Raw genomic sequence first — 20,992 nt, forward strand, 5'->3', positions numbered from 1 at the left:
TAGCATGGCTATTTCGAAGTTTTTCCCTAGTGTAGACATAGCCATGGAGTATCTGCACACATATTTGGGACTAAGGTAAGAAAACCACAGAGTGTCAGAAAGGATGAAATACCATTGCAAAGTGCCTGTGTAAGTTCCCCCTATCTGCCACAAGATGGTGCAGAAACATAAAATGTATTATGAGACTGGAAGACTAAAATGCAAGAGAATTTCCATCAGGTGTACTGTAAGGGAAAATTTGAAAGACTTTTCTAAGAAAATAATATAGGCACAATGGTACAAAGCAAAGCCGTTTCCCTAAGCTTCATTTGAGATACATAATTTACAGACCCATAATTAGCAACACTTATTAATCTGTTTAATATTAACTGTTTAAATTATATATCATACTGAATTGCTTAGTTCAATAAACAAGGAAGTTGAAAAAGAAAGGTACAGCCTTTAATTTAATCTGGCCAATTAGTTAAGCAATAACAGTATCACCCCACTACACCCTCCAGAAAACAGATCTAAAATATAACAAAACAAACTTCACCTTGCTGCATGTTTAATAAGTTGTTTTGTACAACATTTCCAGTTGCACTAATTCAGGTACCTGATATTTGTGTTTTTGTTTATTTTTTAAAAAGTCTCTTAGTTACATTTTTATAATCCAGACAAGCTATATGGAAGGCTTTGCATAATTTAGAAGCCCGTAAACTTTTTGTTCTTTCATATACATATCAGGTTGCATGAATTCTCATAGAATCTTTATTTTTAAAAAAATACTGTCTGATATGTACTCATGCCAACCTTTTGGAGGGTTTTAAACTCAGCTGTTTTACTGCCCGTGGCATAAAACACATTAGTGGAAATAATCTGAACAAAAATGATAGGTGGTTTCTTGTAATTGGCATAATTGTGTATGAAGCTAAACTCCCCCCTCCTTTTTTCCTGTAAAATACCAACTTAAAAAAATGTTGCAGGAGAGGGCAGAGAAATCTCCTGTGGAATACACTGAAATTATGTGGGGGCATGTCTCTTGGTCTCCAGAATCAGATTGAATGGAATGGCAGAAAAGGAAGAGGGATTTCACTGAAACTGGTGTAGTTCATCCAACTTTCAGGCTGGTGCTAAACCATTCTTGAAAGATGGACTTCCATTTCCACTTCACTGAAATACTTTGAAGAGCAAATATTTTGCTTTCGGGAATGCACCAGATACAGTAAATTAAATGAAAATGCCTTCTTTGGGAATGAAGGATTTCCCAAATCCCCCAATATGTGCCTTATTTCTGTCCAAACTCCCTCACCTCCATTCCAGCACAACACTGCTCCAAAGCAAATGCCCTAGGAGGTCTGAGCTTGTGGCTATGTTCTTTATCAGATATTTGAAGCACTGGCTCCCAGCCTATTCTTCCCCCTGTCCTTATAGTATAATGCTGCATGCCTGCTACTAGAAGCCATTTGGAACTAATCTGCAAAGATTGTTTAACGAGTTTGTGGTAGCGAGCACACCGGGGGAGAGAGAGAATGGAGAGGACACCAGCTTCTGTTCTACAGCAGGCTCGTCTTCTGTGCTACACCTATCCTATAAGGAAGAGAGGCAGCAGCAGCCCGCTCATGCGCAGTGGTGTTGTTTTTCACGAAGCTAGTCTTAAGTGAGCTGGCAGGCTGCAGCCAACCCGTCTTTGTACAGAGACCACAGAGCTGCGCGCAGCGTCTAGTGCTGTTACTTTTTAGTAATCCCAATGAAGTGTTTGTAGAGAATACACTGATCCTGCCGGCAAGCTTTTTGCATGGCGGAGTTATTGATCAGTGTTAAGTGAAGGTCCCATTTCATATGAGATCTTGACTTCTGCTGTTTTTTTCTTACAATATATTTTTATAGACTTTGTTACAAAACATGGTGCTGGGAAAGGTGAAGAGTTTGACAATAAGCTTTGACTGTCTCAATGACAGCAATGTCCCCGTCTATTCTAGTGGGGACACAGTCTCTGGAAGGGTCAATTTAGAAGTTACTGGGGAAATTAGAGTAAAATCCCTTAAAATTCATGCACGGGGACATGCAAAAGTACGCTGGACAGAATCTAGAAATGCTGGATCCAACACTGCCTACACACAGAATTACACTGAAGAAGTAGAATATTTCAACCACAAAGACATCTTAATTGGGCACGAAAGAGGTAAGTCATTTTATTATAACAACAATATTGTAGACAATCATTTTGGATACAAGAGTTTTTTATTACAACCTATTTATTTTTAATGTATAGTTATTAAAAGCCGGAGCATATACGGAAGTAAAAGTACAGTGCCACTTTTTGAGCGTTAGCTTATATAGACTTTTCCAATTAAAACTGTACTGAGATGCAGCTGCAAAGTGCCTACACACAAGACTTTCCAACTACCTGTCCTTAAACAGTCTCTTTCATGCGCACTTCCAATACATGTGGATTTCATTTTAATGTAAAAATACTATTTTCCTATGGAACTGATATACATTAAAAGGCTTTTGCTTCTCTTAAGATATTAAGAAAAACTGGAATCAGAAATCAGATACGTAAATGATTTAATCTTTGTAATCTCGTCATTAATTCTCTCAGTATTTATACCTAGAACTGTTTTTGATCTTCATGTAAACAATTCCAGTTTTCAAATTATGTATGATAACCCTAGAAGGATGGATAATTGTTGGCAGATAAAGGATTCCATGTGGTTTATTTTGACATATGCAGTCAGCATTCCACGTGTGGTTTTTTTCCCCTTGGCTTATAAAGTTAGTAAAATAAATTATGCTTGTTTTAAATACACCTTGTCAGTGAGACAGTTGTAAAGAAGTCTATCTGGAAGGCCATGTAGAGTCCATTATTGTATAACCAGACAACCCTTTCTAAGTTAAGGAGTTCTGCAACCTGCATTCAATGAAACCTCCTGTGTCGAGCCCCAATGAAAATGAAAAGTACTGTGGAAAAGGATCTGATTTAGGTTAGGAAAAAGCATTTTCAGGAGAGAAATGGATCTAAGGATCGTTCTTCTATTGTTTGAATGGTTATATAGTGGAAGTATAGACACTAAGCTTGTTTTTCTGAAGTTTCCACCCTTTGTTAGAAGCGGTTCAATCCTGTTTGGGACCAGTACTGGGGAGAGGGAGGGGGTGCTCATTCTCTCCTCGCAGCAGATTGGTTTACACGCGTCAGGTGACGGCGATGACTTAATTCCTAGCACAAGAAAATGATGTTAAGTTTATGTAATTTTCGGCTTGTCTCTTTTTTTTACATTAATATGCAGTAGTTTTGCTGCAGAGATGAATGCGCATTTCCCCTTTCCTTAAGATATATCAGTGGATAAGTTACATAGTGGATGCTGCACTGACTCTTAAGTTGAGTATTTTACAGTCATAAAAAAGGTTTCAGTTACTATGGTGGAAGGAAGTAGATAGAGCCTTATACGTAAAAGGATTTTTATTTTCCTATCGTGCAAACATTTCATCCATGCAAAGTGTATTTGTTTTCTCCCCTATATTTAGCCCAGAAACACACCCCCACCTATATCACAGGTGCAAAAATACATGCATCAGAGCAGGGCGCAGGAACAAATTCGGTCCAGCGGTTTCACTGGCTGTTTTAAGACTTTGCACGTGTATTTATCTTAAGCGTCTCTCCACTAGTCCCATTCACATATCTCTATTTGGACGGGAAACTGGTAGGGAAGGTGGAGTAGATTTGAAGCTTTCAAATGAGAAGCACTTGTAGATGAGCGCACTCTGGTGCAGTTTGTGCCTTCGCTTGTACTGTGAGCTTGTAGCAGCTCAGCCATCCGCTCCCTTTGCAGCACACGCAGAGCCTGCTGCTCCCGGGCGCTGATGCCGAATGGGAGAAAAAAAGGGAGTTTCAATGACTTAGCTCTGGCACTTCTCAGCCTAGCCTGGTAACAGAGGCCACGCCCAGTGTTCCCCCAGCCATTGGACTGGTGGGGTTTGTTAGCCTGTTGCTAAGGCGATGCCAGCCGCTCATTGGAGGGAGGCAATTCGGGCGGAGCGGGACAGGGCGGAGGAGGGGGAGAGGGGCTTCGCCACCTGGGCCGCAACGTGTGCTGTAAAGGGGGTGTGGGCGGCGGCCGCTCGCTCGGTGCTGCCTGGGTTGGCTCCTCTCCCCGCTGGCGGGACACAACCTGCACTCCCGGGAGCGTCTGGGGTCCGATCCTGTCTCCAGGGAGCGGAGAGGCTTGGCCGCTCCGCCCTGGACGCAGGCTCGGGCCCTCCGCCCGCCCGTCGCCCTGTTCCTGCAGCTGGGCGGAGGGTGGCAGATTCCCCCGGTTAGAGCCACTGGTCCCGGTGCCGGGCGGCTGGGTGGAGGCAGGATTGCGTGGAGAGCCTCTGTCCTGAGTCCCGTGCCCCGCGGGGCCAGGTCGGGGCAGGACAGCGCCCGGTGGTCCCGGCTTTAGAGGGGTACATGAGCCCGCCCTCGTGCGCTCTGTAGGTTAGCGATCGATGCCGGCGGCGGTGGGTACCTGGGCGGCCCACCGGGCCGGAGCCATGCGGCGTGACTAGCCACTGCCGGCAGCGTGGGAGGCGGAAGGCCCGGCGAGGGGCGGCTCCCCCGGCCTGCCACGCTGGGTTGCGCGCGGGGGAGGCGCTGCTGTAATGTATACTGTATGTATATGAGCGGCTGGCTGGTTGGGGAGCTGCTCGCGCCGGTTTAGGCCGGTCCTCTCCTGCTCCAGTCTGGTCTGTGATTGACAGCTCAGTACTTGTTTACCACAGTTCTGCTGCGGCGGCTCAATGGGAGTGCTGAGCTGGCAGAAAGGGGGAAAAGGAGAGAAACTTAAGGGCCAGAAACTGATTAAAAGCTAGCAAAGGATAAAGGCTGAAATGTCCTTGGGAAGAGCCTGGGTGCCCGGGCGGTGACACGGCATGCTGGAGATGTGCATAAATCTCCCGCAGTAGCTTTAGATGAGCTGATCCTGTCGCTGTCACACCTTCATAGAATTGCCTTGGTTAAGTGAAGTCTCGAGTGCAGCCACTTTGGGGGGCTGGATGGATAGATACGACCAAATATCTTAACAAAACAGATCCTTTTTCTGTTCCCCTTTTCAGCGGAGTGGGGGCTCTCAGTCAAACAGTGGTGAATAGAGATAAATCCACCCGCTCACATATTTGATTTATTGTTACCTTTTGCACTGAGGTGTTAATAGACTCCCCTAAAAATGGACAATTTGACTTTCTCAAGTTTAATATAGTTCACAATTAAATACCATTTGCTAGGACTTCAGACTAACCAGGGCGAAGAACAAGGAAGGTCAACTTATCTTGAACTGAGGAAAGTCCCTGATTTACCCTGAATACCTGTCTGATGCTCTCTGATGAGTTGGCTTGAAACAATGCTGACTATTTTGTAGTTGCTTCCACACATTTTGATGTTGCTGGTACTTTCCATGTTTCTTTTTACAGCACAGGATATTTTTTGCATCTAATTTCTGAAGTCTGTTGCTAGGTAGGAAATAAACAGGAGATGAATTGCTAAATTTAATCTTCTGGTGCAGACTCCATAGTCACTATAATTCGGGGTTGGTTTTTTAATATTACTAACCAATGTGATTTACAGTGCTACATGATTGCTTTTTTGTTTCAATTTCATTTACATCTCTAGAAATTCCATTGAAAAGTGATTACCATTATAGTTTTGTAATATTTATTTTTAGTTTGACTCTAGAATTGTAATAGTTATATCCAAGTCTATGTTCACGTCAGGATATTCACTATAAAAATTGTGGATAATATGTACATGGATTCTAAATGTGCTGTGTGTATTGAACAACCTTTTGTTTCACTGACTCCAAATAAATTTTATCTTTGTAAGAAATACCACCATTGAGAGTTCAGGTGTTAATTCCATAAAATACAAGCAAGAAACCCTATGTAATATATTTTGGTCTGTAAAATGGTTAAAAATTGTGTAACATATATATATTTTTTTCCTTTTCTAGATGATGACAATTCTGAAGAAGGCCTCAACACTATTCATTCAGGAAGGCACGAATATGCATTCAGCTTTGAGCTTCCACAGACGTAAGTGCCGTATGTAATACCAATGCCATACGAAATACATAGTTACAAAAATAAATGCTGTTATGAGAAAAAATCAGTTTCTCTATGCTAGTAGGCAGTGCACTAAAACATGCCACAAGGATATAGCCCTATTAAACTATTAAAGAGGTTGCTTTTATTCTTAGTGTAGACATTTTGAAAATTAGAGCTATTGATTGAAGGACAGGAATCTTTTCCTTTTGTGACCTGTTACAAGTGTAACGTGTGTCATTTAATCATCACATGCAATGTTTTGCTCCCTGTACAGTGGATAGAAAGACCAGTTGACCGCTGGACCTTGCAGTGTTGTTTGGTTTCCTTCTAGCTGACTCAATGTGCCACTTGAGCCAGGTAGATAAGCACAGTTAGTGAGAAGAAGAGAATATAATACTAATCTGGGTTTATTTGGAACAAATGTGATAAAGTGGGGATAGAGACCTTTTGAGCATTTAGACGAGTAAATGGGGCAAAGAGATGTATTCCAAAAAAGCAGAGTGAAAACAAGATGGATGGATAGCAAGGAACAGCATTAGGCCAAGCAATGTTATTACTTTAATAAAAATGTAATCAGGAGCTAAGGAAATAGAGCCTCTTAAAAAAGGCCGAAATATACATACAAATATAAAATCTGGTCATATATATGGAGGGGTTCAACATCTTGGGCTTAACTCAAATATCAGTGGATATTAAGTAATGACAGAGAGAGAGTAATTATAAGAGATCAGGAAGAACAGTAGCAGAGGAGGAGACAAATATCAAAATTACAGAAGTAATTGAGATAGGAAAATCTTGGCTAAATTCCATGAAAGATAGGATATTCTGTATTCCTTATTAAAACAAATAAAGTGCCTGATTATGAGAAATGCAGAGATCCTGCATTTCTCATTGGCTTTGATGGAAGTTGCAGATGTTCAGCATTGTTTAGGCTCGGTTGGACTACTGTGACACTACTGAGAATGCTATGACTAGAAACATATTCAGAAACAACACTCTACGAGTAGTCTGAAAATCAGCTGAGCATTCAGTTGAGAACCTCGTTTACCAATATCCTGAATGCTCTTGTGGCTGAAATCTGTCAGATTTTATTGTACAGACTCTGCTTGTGTTCTCACAAAATCCATGCATGCATCTGACGAAGTGGGTCTTCCCCAAGAAAGTTTATGCTCCAAAAAACTTAGTCTATAAGGTGCCACAGGACTCCTCGTTTTCACAAAATCCTGTTCTTATTTTGCCAAAAAAAAAGTTTTCCATTCTGTAATTGAGACTAGACTTGAGTAAACTGATGAGGAAGAATACATGATATAGATGAATATCCTGAGTAGTAGACTGGAGATCAAAACCAATGGTGCTATAGTTTGGAGATGTAGGAGATTGAGAGGGAAGAAGACAAATAGTATATACAAGGATTGGTAAAAGTCTTTTTTTCCCCTCTGCGTTAATGTCTTAAAAGCGACTTTGAAATAAGCTTTTGATGGAAAAACTAGAATGAGAGAAATAATAATGTAAGCCTGAACGCTAACTTAGTATAGCAAGTGGAAGGTGTGAAGATAGACTAAGAAATTATATAAACTCAGTGGTTAAGTGCTGCTAAATAGGGTTATGTTGAGAAACAGGACTGATGGATAAATTCATTAAATTTGGATTTTTAATACACTCATCCTTTATTAAACGAGTATTGTACTTCATGAGTACTCATTAAAATGAGGGACACACATACCTGCCTTTGCTCACTAGAGGAGTGAACTCCCCCTGCTAATACGAACCTTACTCCACTCACCGCAGCCTCAACCTGAAGCCCCACAGACCCAAACTGCAGCAGCCTGAACACCCTGCCTCCCCGTGGCCCCAACCTGCGGCAGCCTGAAACCCCGCTGGCCTTGCAGACCCAACCTGCAGCAGCCTGAACACCCCTGCTGGCTCCGCGGCCCCAGCCTGCCTCAGCCTGAAACCCCACCGGCCCTGCAGACCCAACCTGCAGGAGCTCGAACACCCCGCTGGCCCTGCAGGCCCAACCCGCAACAGCCTGAACCCCCGCCCACCGGCTTTGCGTCTCCAACCCGCTGCAGCCTGAACCCCCTCCCCCCACCCATCCCAAGGCCCCAACCTGCAGCAGCCTGAACACATACACCTGCCCCACAACCCAACTCGCAGCAGCCTGAACCCCTCCTTCTGGACCCAACCTACCGCAACCTTAATCCGCTCCCCCACCACAGGGGTCCAGCCTGCCACCAGGTTTTAACCCTCCCTCCCACTCATGGCCCCAGCCTGCCCACCGCCTTTACCCTTCCCCAGCATGCCCCCCCCGCCCCAACCCAAAGTTCACTTATCTTTCAAAAGCAGTGCCACATGCTGCCACTCAGCTGAGTTACGAGCACTTGGAACAAATCAGACTTTTACGTGTATTTTAATGGGAATTTAGTGTTTCTCTTACAAGTTTTTGCCTACAAGCAGAAATTTGGGAACCAGTTGAGCTTGTATAGCAAGGGATGAGTGTAGTACTAAGAGAAGTAAGTGCATTTTTCAGATGTGCAGATAAAGGTGTAAAACCAAGCTGGAAGAAAGTACCTGAGGACTTCATAAGGCTGTGTTTAACTCCTCTTTTCTGTGTGAAGTTCTAGGACATGTCCCCATAGTCTGCACCACTTCCCACATCTTTCATTGGCTGGGAGCGATGAACTGTGGCCACTAGGAGCTGCGAGAAGCTCTGTCTGCAGATGTTCGATGTAGACAAACTGTGTTCCAGCCTGCCGTGGATTACCCTGATGGGCTGAGAGCCAAAGATGGCTGACCCCTGTCTTAGGATATACTGCAGACATATAAAAGTACAATGCAGAAATCATCAGAATAATTCAGATTTGAGGTCCTTAGTTATTTTACAGTGTAGAATGAGTGTGGGGATTGGTAAGGTAGCTTTTTGGATTGTCTAAACTACACTGTGTTGAGCTCTAGGCAACTACTAGGCCAGGAGGAATTGGACACTATGGAAACGGAGAGATAATTTAACTGTACTCAGAATAGTTAATCTAGAAACTAGAACTGTCACAGACAGTGATAACAATTATTTTAATTTTAAAACGGTTATCGTTACTTTGTCTTAGAACTTTATATATTTCAGATTTAAAAGTAGCCTTTTGCAAGTTTAAAGGGAATATGTATCCTGACGGCATGTTCCAGCAAAATTCCTGTGGTAATAGTGAAAATTTTGACATAACTATATGATGAATTAAAATTAAACTACATAGATTTTTTTTTTTCCAAACTTAATCCCTTTTGAAATATGGAAAAGTTTGCAAATAACTTTGTTGCATATTCAAGCATAAACAGTTCAATACAACTTACTGATACTTACTTTGATCAGCTACCTGTATCTCTGTTTGAAAGAGAGGATAAAGACTTACTCAGTTTTGACCTTTGTGTCCTGCACAGACCACTTGCTACCTCATTCGAAGGCAGACATGGCAGTGTGCGCTATTGGGTGAAAGCCGAATTGCACAGGCCTTGGCTTTTACCAGTAAAATTAAAGAAGGAATTTACAGTCTTTGAACATATAGATATCAACACTCCTTCATTACTGGTAAGAATTGACAGAATTACTAATTGTTTGTTTTTTGGCATAACCAAAAAAAAAATCAAAATCCTCAATTTTTACTAATATGCTCTTTAAACTGCAGCTATACTTCAAATACCACATTTGAACTATTCAGAATAGCTGACATTTTGAAAGCTAACTTCAAGTATTTGGAGTTGTTTATCTTTAAATTACCTATATTTAATTTCAGCTGTGAACTGAATACATGATAAACTATCAAATCTCTCTTTCAAGAGAAAATTGTATTATCAATTTTTAATAAAGAATAATTTGGTTTCCTGAGAAGTGTTACTCTTGTGAATCTTTCCACAATAGACTGCGAACTGACACATGCAAAGTAAAAGTGTGCTACAGTGCATTATTCATAACTTCAGTATGCATATTGTCTACCAGCGGGGAGAAATTATCACACTTCTGAAGAATATTTACTTTAAATTTTATTTCACTTTAGACATCTCATTAAGATCTGAGAGGTTTTCTCATTTCAATGTGGCCTAAAATCCTTTCCCACGCCACCTCCCCCTTTGCTCAAATGGCAAATGTGGGCAGAAAATAAAGTCCATTGAAATCAGTTTCTTTTGTGGATGGATTGGAAAAAAATGGATTTTTCTTAGATGACTTGGTGCTCATCCAAGCTCCACTGAGTACAGTGGAGTGATTTCTGTTGAATTTGGTGGGCTTTTGTTCAGGCCTTTAACCATGGTCTCATATAATGCAACAACAGAAATACCATTGACTTAGATGGAAATGGCAGTAGGATCAGTGTGAAGGGAAAGGTAATGCTAATATTCAAGATTTAAAATAGTCAGGGTTTGGTTTTAATTCTTTATATTCATGTAAAATGGAATGTGGAACAGTGTCTTAATTACAGATTATTAAGTGGAAACTTTACCTTGACAGCAGGTTCTGGATATAGGGGCTAAAAAGCCACTGTTGTGTATACAGTAATTTCAAATTTAAATTTAGGTTAGAGTTGAGGATGAGCATGACTTGGGGTAGGTTTTTGGTTAATTGCCACCGCAAGTGCTGCAATGGCATTAAGATAGAAATTGCTTGTTTTATTTTGATAATGCGTTAAACTGAACTAGCCTATTCTCATGAGTAAGAACATGCAGCCGGAGTTGTTTATTCCTCTGTGTTGATGTAAAGATCTGTAGAACTATTTTTGTTCTGCACTGAACCCAAACTTAATCCTGGGTGTCTATTGTTCTTTGCAGTCACCCCAAGCAGGCACAAAAGAAAAGACTCTCTGTTGTTGGTTTTGTACCTCAGGCCCGATATCCTTAAGTGCCAAAATAGAAAGGAAGGGCTACACCCCAGGTATGTAACAGACGAGTTATAGGAAAAAAATAATTATTTTTTCTAAGTACCCTTTATCATGTATGGCCTTATATAAATAAGTACTTGTGAGTATGCTGTTAATCAAAATAGACTAAGTGGTAGCTGTCTTCAAGCTTGTTACAGTACATAAACAGCATATTTTGTTATATTTCCTTATGTTTTGCATGATTCTGTTGAACTCATTGGGTCTGTTGCCAGTAAATTCAGTAAGAGCAGCATCTGGCCCATTGTAACTGTGTTTGGATTGCTGAGAGTGTTATTGCGTTCCTGTGTAATAATACAGAAACAATATGAATTTCTCTTTTCTTCCAGGTGAATCAATTCAGATCTTTGCTGAGATTGAAAACTGCTCTTCCCGCATGGTGGTGCCAAAGGCAGCCATTTACCAAACACAGGCATTCTATGCCAAAGGAAAAATGAAGGAAGTAAAACAGCTTGTTGCCAACTTGCGTGGAGAATCCCTGTCCTCTGGGAAGACGGAGACCTGGAATGGCAAACAGTTGAAAATCCCTCCTGTTTCCCCATCTATCCTTGACTGTAGTATAATCCGTGTAGAATACTCACTAATGGTAAGTAAAATGCTCATTGTCCCAAAGCACATTTCTGAATCACTTTTATGAAGACACATACCCAAGTTTGAAATAAACTTAATATTTTTCTCTAGTAAACCTACGTATCTTCAGCAGTAAATCCTCACTGCATTATAGTGAATAGTTGCAAGTGCACATCACAACAGGAAATTTACTAAGGGTGATTGGTTTGAACCATGGCAAATTTTTAACCTATATACTTATCAGCGATCAGATATATAATGTAAGCAGAACACTTGTGAAGCTGGGCTCTAATGCTCAGAGCTAATGACTCTTCAGCTTCCATTTATTTTGGTTGAATCGAGCTGGAGGAGGAACAGAAGCAATCCCATGTGGATCTTAGATCTGCATGTAGCTCGTTACGTCCGACAAAGAGCTCACACTGCATACCAAAGACAGCTGTTCCAGCATTTAATCATAGCCTTTTTGTCACTTCCTAGGTGTATGTTGATATTCCTGGAGCAATGGATTTGTTCCTTAATTTACCACTTGTCATTGGTACTATTCCGCTACATCCATTTGGCAGCAGGACATCAAGTGTAAGCAGCCAGTGTAGCATGAACATGAACTGGCTTGGTCTGACACTGCATGAGAGACTTGAAGGTAATTTGACAATACAACTCCTAAGCGATTCACTGGTCTTTTGATTTTTAGCATGATAAACATTTGACTGATTCATTAGGACCCAGATAATATACTCCTATGATAAATGTGACAGGACAGAAGGAAATCAAGGTTTACACCTTAGTGAGATTTCCTCCACATCTCATACAGTTAGAGTTCCTTTTTCTCTCCCCCTCAATCCAGAAAGGCAGTTGGGTCCTGTCTGCCCCAGCACCTGGCAGGTTCCATGGAATAGTGCATAGGATGCATGGAAGGATAGGGCCATCTGTGTGGCATTTGAGTACTTCTGTCTCAGACAGTGCATCTCTGCTGCCACGGTGACACCATGTTTCTTGGTAATAGATGTTTTGGTGAAAGGTAACTGTCTATGTTGCCTTTTTATGGGTATTTCCCACTTCATTGGAGGTGGGTGGAGGTTGGAGGGAAACATTTATATCCATCCCTTTTTCATCCTTTGGTCTACGTGGTCTTCAGACCAGCTCCCTATATGAATCCTAGGTCACAGGGCTCCTTTGTGTGATCCAGGGGAATGCAAGGTGGCCCTCCCATCTACAGAACATGTATGTTTCCTGTTCGGATTTTACAGAGGCAGTCAAGCCAAAGTAGATAAGTTTATACTAAGGTGTGGAGAATTTTTTTATGGACTGTTTCTGCACACAAAACCATTTGAATATTTGTTGCTGAACATTTCTGTCTAGTGAAAATTATGATGTTTAATATTTGTCATTATGTATTTTGACATGCATAAGAACTGTTGTTCGAACTGCGTGTACCTTTTCCCTACAGCACCTCCTAGCTATGCAGAAGTGGTCACAGAGGAGCAAAGGCAGTCCAGCCTTGTACCCGTTGCTGCTTGTGATGAGTTTGAGAGGGCACTTCAAGGACCATTATTTGCATACATCCAGGAGTTTCGTTTTCTGCCTCCACCTCTCTATTCAGAGGTAAGTAAACAAAAATGCAATTTTACGTGTTTGCAGTCTCCTTTCTAGTGAAAAAGGTTATTAATAGATAGAAAATGAGAATGTCTGTGTGTATTCCACTACCTGAACATTTATATAAACCACTAATGAAAAACAAAACATGGAACAATATTTGCTTTTATTACACTATATAATTCTGAAGCCCAGTAGGGTCTCAGCATCTGTGAGGGTTCTGTGTTGGGAACCCTTGCAAATGTTGAATTTTGCAGATATGGCAGCTCACGACTGCTGGTGCTTCCCACCCGGAGCCCCCCGGGAAGCAGCGGCTGCCGGCGCTCCCTGCCCCAGGGCCCCTGGAGCAGCCATTCGTGAACCCTAGGTTCGCAAATATTGAGACCGTACTGTACTTCATTTATTTCACTGACTGAGGAAGATTTACACTAGTGCAGCTGACTTAGTAATCGGGCCCACTTCTGTTAAATAAAATGAGGATGCTTTTACTTCAAGGTGCCTTGAAATTTGGGTTTGAAATTTAAACTTAAGACACCTTGCTTTGAAAATTTTGGCCTTAGTCCTATAGTAGGACATTTCTGTTGTGGTGCCTGACTCTTCCTGATCTCTCAAGCACCCACATACGACACTAACATAGGTAGGGGTAAGAGATATGCCTTAGTCTTTCAAATTACTCACTGCAGTGATCTGATTATTCTTTGATCACTTCATTTCTTCATTACTGTTGTTTCTCTTGGGCCGCTAGTAAAGGTTGAACCTCTGGTCTGGCACTCTTGGGACCTGACCAGTACCGAACCAGAGAATTTGCTGAACCCCAGGAAAGCAATATTATTTGTCAGCATTACCAACACTTCCACTGCTTCCTGGGCTCTTGGAAGACATTTGGGAATAAATTACTCCTAAATGAGAGCCAGGAGAAATGTCTGTAAACAAACTTTGAGTCTGTGGGAAGCTTGGCCACACCCATTGTAAGTGGACATCCAGATAACTAAAATCATGCTGGACACAGATCTTGCTGGACTAGAGGTTTAATCTGTAATTTCTAGTCTGCTCATCTTAAACCATAAAAAATATACTTCTTCCATCAGTGTTCAGTTTATACCCATCATGTAGGCAAGGTGTGAGTAAACTGGGGGGGCAGGTGCGCTGGGGAGGGGTGTGAAGTTTCATAAGGGTGCAGCATGATTGGCTGCTGGGTCTCAGCCTCATCCATCTCATTAAAAATGTTGAAATATGTTGTTGTTTTTATGAATGTGTATTCACATATATATAACAATAACATTTTTACATTCTATATACTTATTTTCTTATGTGCCAAAAGGGTTTTTTTTCATATGAGCATGAATGACATTTCCATCAGTTTGGATTTTATTATATAGGTTATGAGGGGGTACGGCTAATTGGAGGAATGAAAAGTGGGGCCCAAAGTAAGAAGTTCACTAGCCTACATCAGGGGCAGTCGTCATTTTACATCATGTTTGAAAGGGTGTATATTTGGTGGTGGTGATAGTTGTCTGCCCTTGATCTCCTGAGTATCAGCTCTTGAGAACCTAGAGGACCTTGGCAGACTCTCTTCCTAATTCAGTCAACTTTTAAATTATCCAGGATATTGGTTTTACTCTGGAATTTGGCTTTTGTAATTACTTTATGTAATAAAATTATATTTTTCAGTACCTTCTTTGTCTGTCTGTAGGCATTTCAATAGTAGGTAAAAAACCATAGTGTGGTAGGAAAGGGAGAGGCTAGTGGTCCATATCTCATATTGCTCGTTTATTGGATTACTAAAGGGCTATACCATGTTGATCAGCAAGGCCTAAGCAGATACATTATTATGTACATGTGGCTGCTTCACTAGGCCTGTGATTCCAGTTATAATTCATTTGGTTGGTTACCATTAAAGTACTTATCTGACTTGGGTTTCTTGTTGCTGTATAGATCATTTGACATTGTTTAGGTCCACAATATCTCCTTCAGATTATTTTCTTTCTGCCTGCCATCTCAGGCCAGCTAGTGCTGGTTGTTTGGCTTGTCTCTTTCTATTCTGCAAAGTCCCTCTGATGCAGGGTTTTGACACATTGGACTTCTTAACTGGATGCCTATTTTTAAAAAGTGATGTGCTTGGATCAGGTTGATACAAAATCTGCCTTAAATACAGAATTCTTCAATGCCACCTGAGTGGACAGTATCAATGCTTGTTGAGTTATATGTCTTTGAGGAAAAACTGTTTGTGCAGAATAAAAAACCATACTTTGCTTAGCTGCTCTTCTTCTGTTTGATACTACATGTTAAGAAAGTAACATTACTAGGTTGTAGAATAGTAATTTTCCATGCCTGAAACACTAACAATCAGCTGTGCTTCAATTTGTAATGCTAGAGATTCCAAGACAGGAACTTCAATCCACTGTGAATTTAGGTATTGTTTTTCATGAAAGGAGCACAAAGCCAGGTTTTCCAGAGGTATTTAAATGAGACTTACAGTTGAAGCATAGAAAACTATCATTAGCACTAAATATATCCCCATTCACACATGAGGAGTGAAGGTAGCATGCATCATGGGTATAAGCTGAATGCTGTATTTTCATTGTAGTTCAGGATTAGCAGATTTAAGGGGCACCAAGTGAGATTTTTGAAAGTCCTAAGTGCCCAACTCCCATTGATTTCATAGGTAATACAGGGATTGGTGGGAATACTGTACAGTAAGACAGATAAATATATATTTATCTATAAGATAACTAAATGCCTGACTGTTCTTCTCTTTCAGGCTAGTAAGTTACAAAACATGAGAGGCAGACAGGCAGAGCTCAGATACATAACCTGGAAACACCTCAGTGGAAAAAAATTTGATTAACTGTCAAATTGTTCTAAAGTGGTTTTTGACCAAAAGTGAAAGGACCATTTTGTTGGTATTCTTTCAAGCAAATTTCTGTATTTAATTAATCAGTGGAGTATAAGTTCATGAGTAATATTCAGTTATATTATTAACAAGGAGTATGTTTATTTTATAGAAATACAATTTTAAGCAAAGTAGTCCACATATTTCAAATAAGTAAAAATTGCTTATACCTTACTAATTAGAAATGACAGTGCATAATGGCTTTATCTGATAATTATTTGATCATATGATTAGCTCTTTATGCTTAAAGTCATGGTGCTATCAGGTCACAGCTATAATCTTTCACGACACTTAAAATAAGCAAAACTAACCATGGTTGTACTAGATGCGTACCAGTATGAAACACTGGTTACTGATCTAAAGTCCGTTATCAGCACTCTCTATTCACTCTAGTAACTCTTGGATTGGGCAAAGTTTATCACATCATCTGTAACTTGAGAATTAGATTCTTTGCTATTTTAAAAAGAGTTGTAAATGAAAATTATTTCCTTTTTTTCCCTTCCATTCAGATTGATCCAAACCCAGATCAACCCACAGAAGACAGACCATCTTGTCCCTCTCGCTGAAGAAATCATTCACTAGCTGAGTTGACTTGGATTTTTATTTGTATCACTGCTGTGCTGAGGATCAAGGCATAGTGTTGGAGACATACTTTGAAAGGAAGTGGTACTGCTCTCTTGCCTGTGAAACAGTGAATAAGTGTGATCATGCTTTTGAAATGACAACATCATAGGACTGCTCCACATGCTTGAAGACCTGAGCTTTTGTTCCGTAACTACAGGCACATACCAGGAGCAGCCTTAGTAGCCTACAGTAATGTGTGTCAAAAAACACTCATGTTGTGAAAGAGGGATGACGTCCTCTTCTGATTTGAAAATTTGCACATTCGCATTGCTTACGTTGTGCGGTTCAGTGTCACTACAGCTTTTTTCTCATTTATGCTGGACTGTTACCTATTCTAAGTTGTTTGTGTTCCGCACGACAAGGAGCAGAAAGAAAGCTTTGAGGAAAAAAAAAAAAAAACTTTAAGATGACAAATGCACTGACTTTTCTTTTAATTTAATGTAGCCTGAACTTTACCTGTATATGCACATGCTCAGAATTGTCCTAGTAGGCTGATCATGTATCATCTCTTCAGCTTGGATCCTCTTGTGGATTTATTTACAAACATCAAATGCCTTCAAGCCAATCCTTCTTGCTGTATGTCTTGCAGCCTACTGTAGTAGATAAGCAACAGTAACATGGAAAAAAAATATCAGAAGAAGAGACTTCTGGAAGATTGTATACCTTGATTTCTTTTAAGAATTTGTTGCCTTTCTACTATTACCGCAAAGAAGCATTTTGTTACAGACTGCCTAAATCACTTAACTCAGGTGAACTCATCACTTGCCAAACTGTTGGAATGCTATGTGTGTTTTTTGTTATGTTGCACTGTTTTCTTTTTTTTTTTCTTAGTTTTTTTTTATTTGAGGGGGATTGAGAAGGGACATGCCAAAAGTAACACGTGCACCCTCGTTCTCTTATCTTTCTGCAACTTCAGAAGTTACTGATCAAGTTTTGAAGCTTAAAAGAAGACAGCACCATCATACGCCAGCCTAAAATTAGTTTTTAAAAAATGTAATGCCCTGTCCATGATCTGTAGTGAGTTTACTCAACCAGTGGGTGAGAAAAGGGAAAATTAATTTATTTAATCACCAATTCTAAACATCTACACAGTGAGTCTCTAGTCTAAAAGCATAAAGTACAAGAAGAGTATAGGTTTGGTGGGATAACGCCAAGCAAAGTGCACAATCACTGGACTATCTTCAGGGCTTACAAAATTATAATACAATAGAAGACTCTCAGAAAAATGGAATTTGGCCAGAAAATCAATCACCAGCTGTACTAGAATAATAGCCAGCAGCGATTTTTTTTTTTTTTTTTTTTTTTTTTTGCCCTGATTGTATTCCCTGGGTGCCCTTGAACCTAAAGAAAGTCCAAGCAAAAGGATTGCAACCGTACAGCCACATTATATAACTATAAAGTGTATAAAAATTATATACAAAACTTCATGCTGGGCACTTTCACCTTACGCAATATGGAAGAGGTAAATTGTCAGAGTATATGGGACTGGGGTAGAGAACCATTGTCTCCATTAGTACAGGTATGGGGATGTGGATATCAGGAGTTTTGTGAATTCCATTTGCAAACCTGTTCATATATCAACTTTTCAGAAATCAAGCACAGGGTGTGTTTTTTTTTGTTTGTTTGTTTTTTTTAAATTTTCTTTGGATTGGCTATTTTAAAATCTGTGTATTCTATCATGTAATGCTATGTGTTACAAATATTTGAAAAGTAAAATTTAAGTCTCTGGCGTGTTGGAATGATAGAATGTTGTCTTGCTTTTAAGGCTTCATTAAAAACAAAGTAGGCTTTTCCATAAGTGGCCTTTATCAAAACATGGAAGACGCTTCATGTTTAAAAAATGACAGGGTGAAAAAAACCCAGTGTAAATATGAGTCGCGTTTTAAGCGATTCAGTTAAAGGGTTCGGGCTTCAGCAAGCAGTCTAATATGCTGGATAATAAGGAAGTTGGGTGTGGTTTTTCTTTTTCTTTTGTGACCATTTTGTGAATGTCCCTCCCCCGCAAAAAAGAGAACCTAATGTGCTTGTTGGTATAAAAGGGCATTTGGTGTTTTTCCTTTTTTTATTTTTTTTTTTGAAAACGACGAGGGAACAATTGTTGGATATGCATAGCATTAAAATACTTACGACAATATAATGAAAAATGACATAAGCAGGATTGACCATTATTATAGTAATTGGCTCTTCATCACTGAACTGGTCAGATTTAAAGTTCTAAAAAGGTCAAATAGTTTCCATTAAAGTATTTACATAATTCTTTAGAGGCATTATTTTTTCTTGTTATATTAATATTGGTCAATTCCTAATATTGTAAAACTTGAGTGTCACAGTTGTTAGCCCTGTATTCAAGATAGACTCCAGATTTTTGAATTAGGAAAAAACAAGTAAAATCCAAAATGTTAAGAGAAACAAAGTGCAATATTAAATGTTTGCTTTTATGGATTATATTCTATTGCTGTTTGTACTTTTTTTTTTTCCCCCAGTTTGGTGCTGAATATGTCCTAGTAGAACTGTTTTGAAAAAACAAGTGGAAAACAATTTAATTTTTCCTATCACTCTTCTTTGTTGAAAATAAAGGTTTTTTTTAACAAAAAAAAAAAGAAACCCTTTGTTCTGAGGATCTTTACAGAGACAGCTACAAAACATTTTGTTACAAAATTATTTGTGAGAAGTGATTTAAAAACACTTGACAAGCTAGAAAATGTGAATTGCTCATAACCAATAGTTTGTGAGAGAAAGCATTTAAACAACAAGCACCAAGCTTCAGGCTCAACAGCTGCCACTATGTAGGTATATCAGTGATGGGTTAGGATGGGTGCGTCTACACCAGCTCCCTATGTTGAAAGGAGCGTGGTAAGAAGGGTGTTGGGAGATCATTAATAAAGTGCTGCTCTGTGTATGCAGCACTTCATTAAACTGATTCTCCCCCATGGCCACTTCAAAATGTTAAACTTTGAAGTGCGACCTCACATATAGCCAAAGCTAACCTGACGGTACTTTGAAGTTTTGAGGAGTAAAGGGACTTTGAAGTTGCCCAGGCACTTTGGTGCTAAGTACATGCAAGCTGGCACTTGAAAGTAGCACTTTGAAGTTGCTGGGGGGGGAGGGAGAATCAGCTTAATGATCTCTTGACACTTAACATCCTCACTTAGAAGTAGGAAGCTAGTGTAGACACACCCAATGAGTAGCACTTAGGGCAGGGGGTCTGCAACCTGTGGCTCTGGAGCCACATGTGGCTCTTTAAGGGTTTCTTTGTTGTGGTTCCCAGTGCTGTAACTGCAAAGTGAAATTTTAAAAAAACCTTACTGATCATTTTTGAGCTTTTAAGATGTCCATTGCTTAATCAAAAATAAACACCTCATATCTAAATGTCAAATGAATACGTGATCTCAAAATGTTGGATAATTTACCTTAGCATCCTCCAGAGAGAGTTTGAGAGTGAAAGTCAGGGAGACTGTAGTACAAGCACATGCATACGTAAAGTGTGAGGACATAGAATATGTAGAAAGTTTGTGAACGTCCTGCAGTAAACATGTACTGCATTACAAACCATTGTGTATGTGCTTTCCTTAAAATAGCGGTGCCAAAATGTATGGTTTGATGTTAAGGACTGTCTCACATTCACATGCATTATGGTTCTTGAATTACTGACTTTACCAGATTATAAAAAATGGCTTTTCTTGTGATTTTTGTTGCTGTCCCGAAAACACTATTTATAGAACACATTTATATAGAAGACCAAGTTTGTATCTGGTTTAGAGGTGAGCCTTAATAACCTTATATTCAGACTGCCTAAACATTAGATACATTTTGTTTCGGGTGGTGAAGGGGAGGCAGGGAACGAGTGACCCCTTTGTTTTCCATGATTTGTATTTGGAAGTTCACCAGATGGTAATGTTAGGATTGGGAAGGTGCCTTTTGCTGACCTCATTTATTTTGGGCAGTTACAAGCTATTAATAATTCCTGCTTCCCATCTGTGTTTTGCTGAGTAGAGCTTGCTAAATACTGCCTGCTAAAGCCCCTCAGTATTCCAACAATGAATGCATTGCCATAGACTCCTGTTGCAGCATATCACACACAGATGAAACTGGCAAAATATATACTGGTCTCTTGTATCAAAATATCATTTGGCCTAAGGGAAATGATTGGGCTAGACTTTTTTCTCCCCCGTCCTATTTTTTTGGTACTAAATGTTCTGTGACCTTCAAAACCCTTTAGTGAGCAAGGTCTTATACTTCAAAAATGGAGTTAAAAAAGCTGAGAATGGAAACCAATTCTCTAGCAGAATGAAGATTCAGTTCCTAAAGCTGTGTGTGTGCTAGAGATATTGCA

At 39.9% G+C, this 20,992-nt stretch overlaps 1 protein-coding gene across 5 annotated transcripts; it reads left to right on the forward strand.

Moving 5' to 3' along the window:
- Window positions 1-1,692: 1,692 nt before the first annotated feature.
- ARRDC3 (arrestin domain containing 3) lies at window positions 1,693-20,311 on the forward strand. Of its 5 annotated transcripts, XM_074995334.1 has the most exons (8): window positions 1,693-2,164; window positions 5,967-6,048; window positions 9,493-9,640; window positions 10,873-10,975; window positions 11,309-11,565; window positions 12,027-12,189; window positions 12,997-13,151; window positions 16,545-20,311. In XM_074995334.1, the coding sequence occupies exons 1-8, from the start codon at window positions 1,885-1,887 to the stop codon at window positions 16,599-16,601; spliced, it is 1,245 nt and encodes a 414-aa protein (XP_074851435.1). In that variant the 5' UTR covers window positions 1,693-1,884; the 3' UTR covers window positions 16,602-20,311. The 5 variants fall into 5 exon arrangements, with proteins under 5 accessions (XP_074851435.1, XP_074851436.1, XP_074851437.1 ...); XM_074995335.1 differs by lacking the exon at window positions 16,545-20,311 and having other exon boundaries at window positions 12,960-13,139; XM_074995337.1 differs by lacking the exon at window positions 9,493-9,640 and having other exon boundaries at window positions 2,145-2,164; window positions 16,545-20,309.
- Window positions 20,312-20,992: the final 681 nt, after the last annotated feature.

Source organism: Carettochelys insculpta, chromosome 5 (assembly GCF_033958435.1).
Source record: "Carettochelys insculpta isolate YL-2023 chromosome 5, ASM3395843v1, whole genome shotgun sequence".
Lineage (NCBI taxonomy): Eukaryota > Metazoa > Chordata > Testudines > Carettochelyidae > Carettochelys > Carettochelys insculpta.

Excerpts from the sequence above, each read along its gene's own strand:
- ARRDC3 (XM_074995334.1), top strand. The coding sequence starts at position 1,885 with ATGGTGCTGGGAAAGGTGAAGAGTTTGACAATAAGCTTTGACTGTCTC. Across the intron at positions 6,049-9,492 it reads AGCTTTGAGCTTCCACAGAC|ACCACTTGCTACCTCATTCG; the intron begins GTAAGTGCCGTA and ends TGTCCTGCACAG. Across the intron at positions 13,152-16,544 it reads CTCCACCTCTCTATTCAGAG|ATTGATCCAAACCCAGATCA; the intron begins GTAAGTAAACAA and ends CCTTCCATTCAG.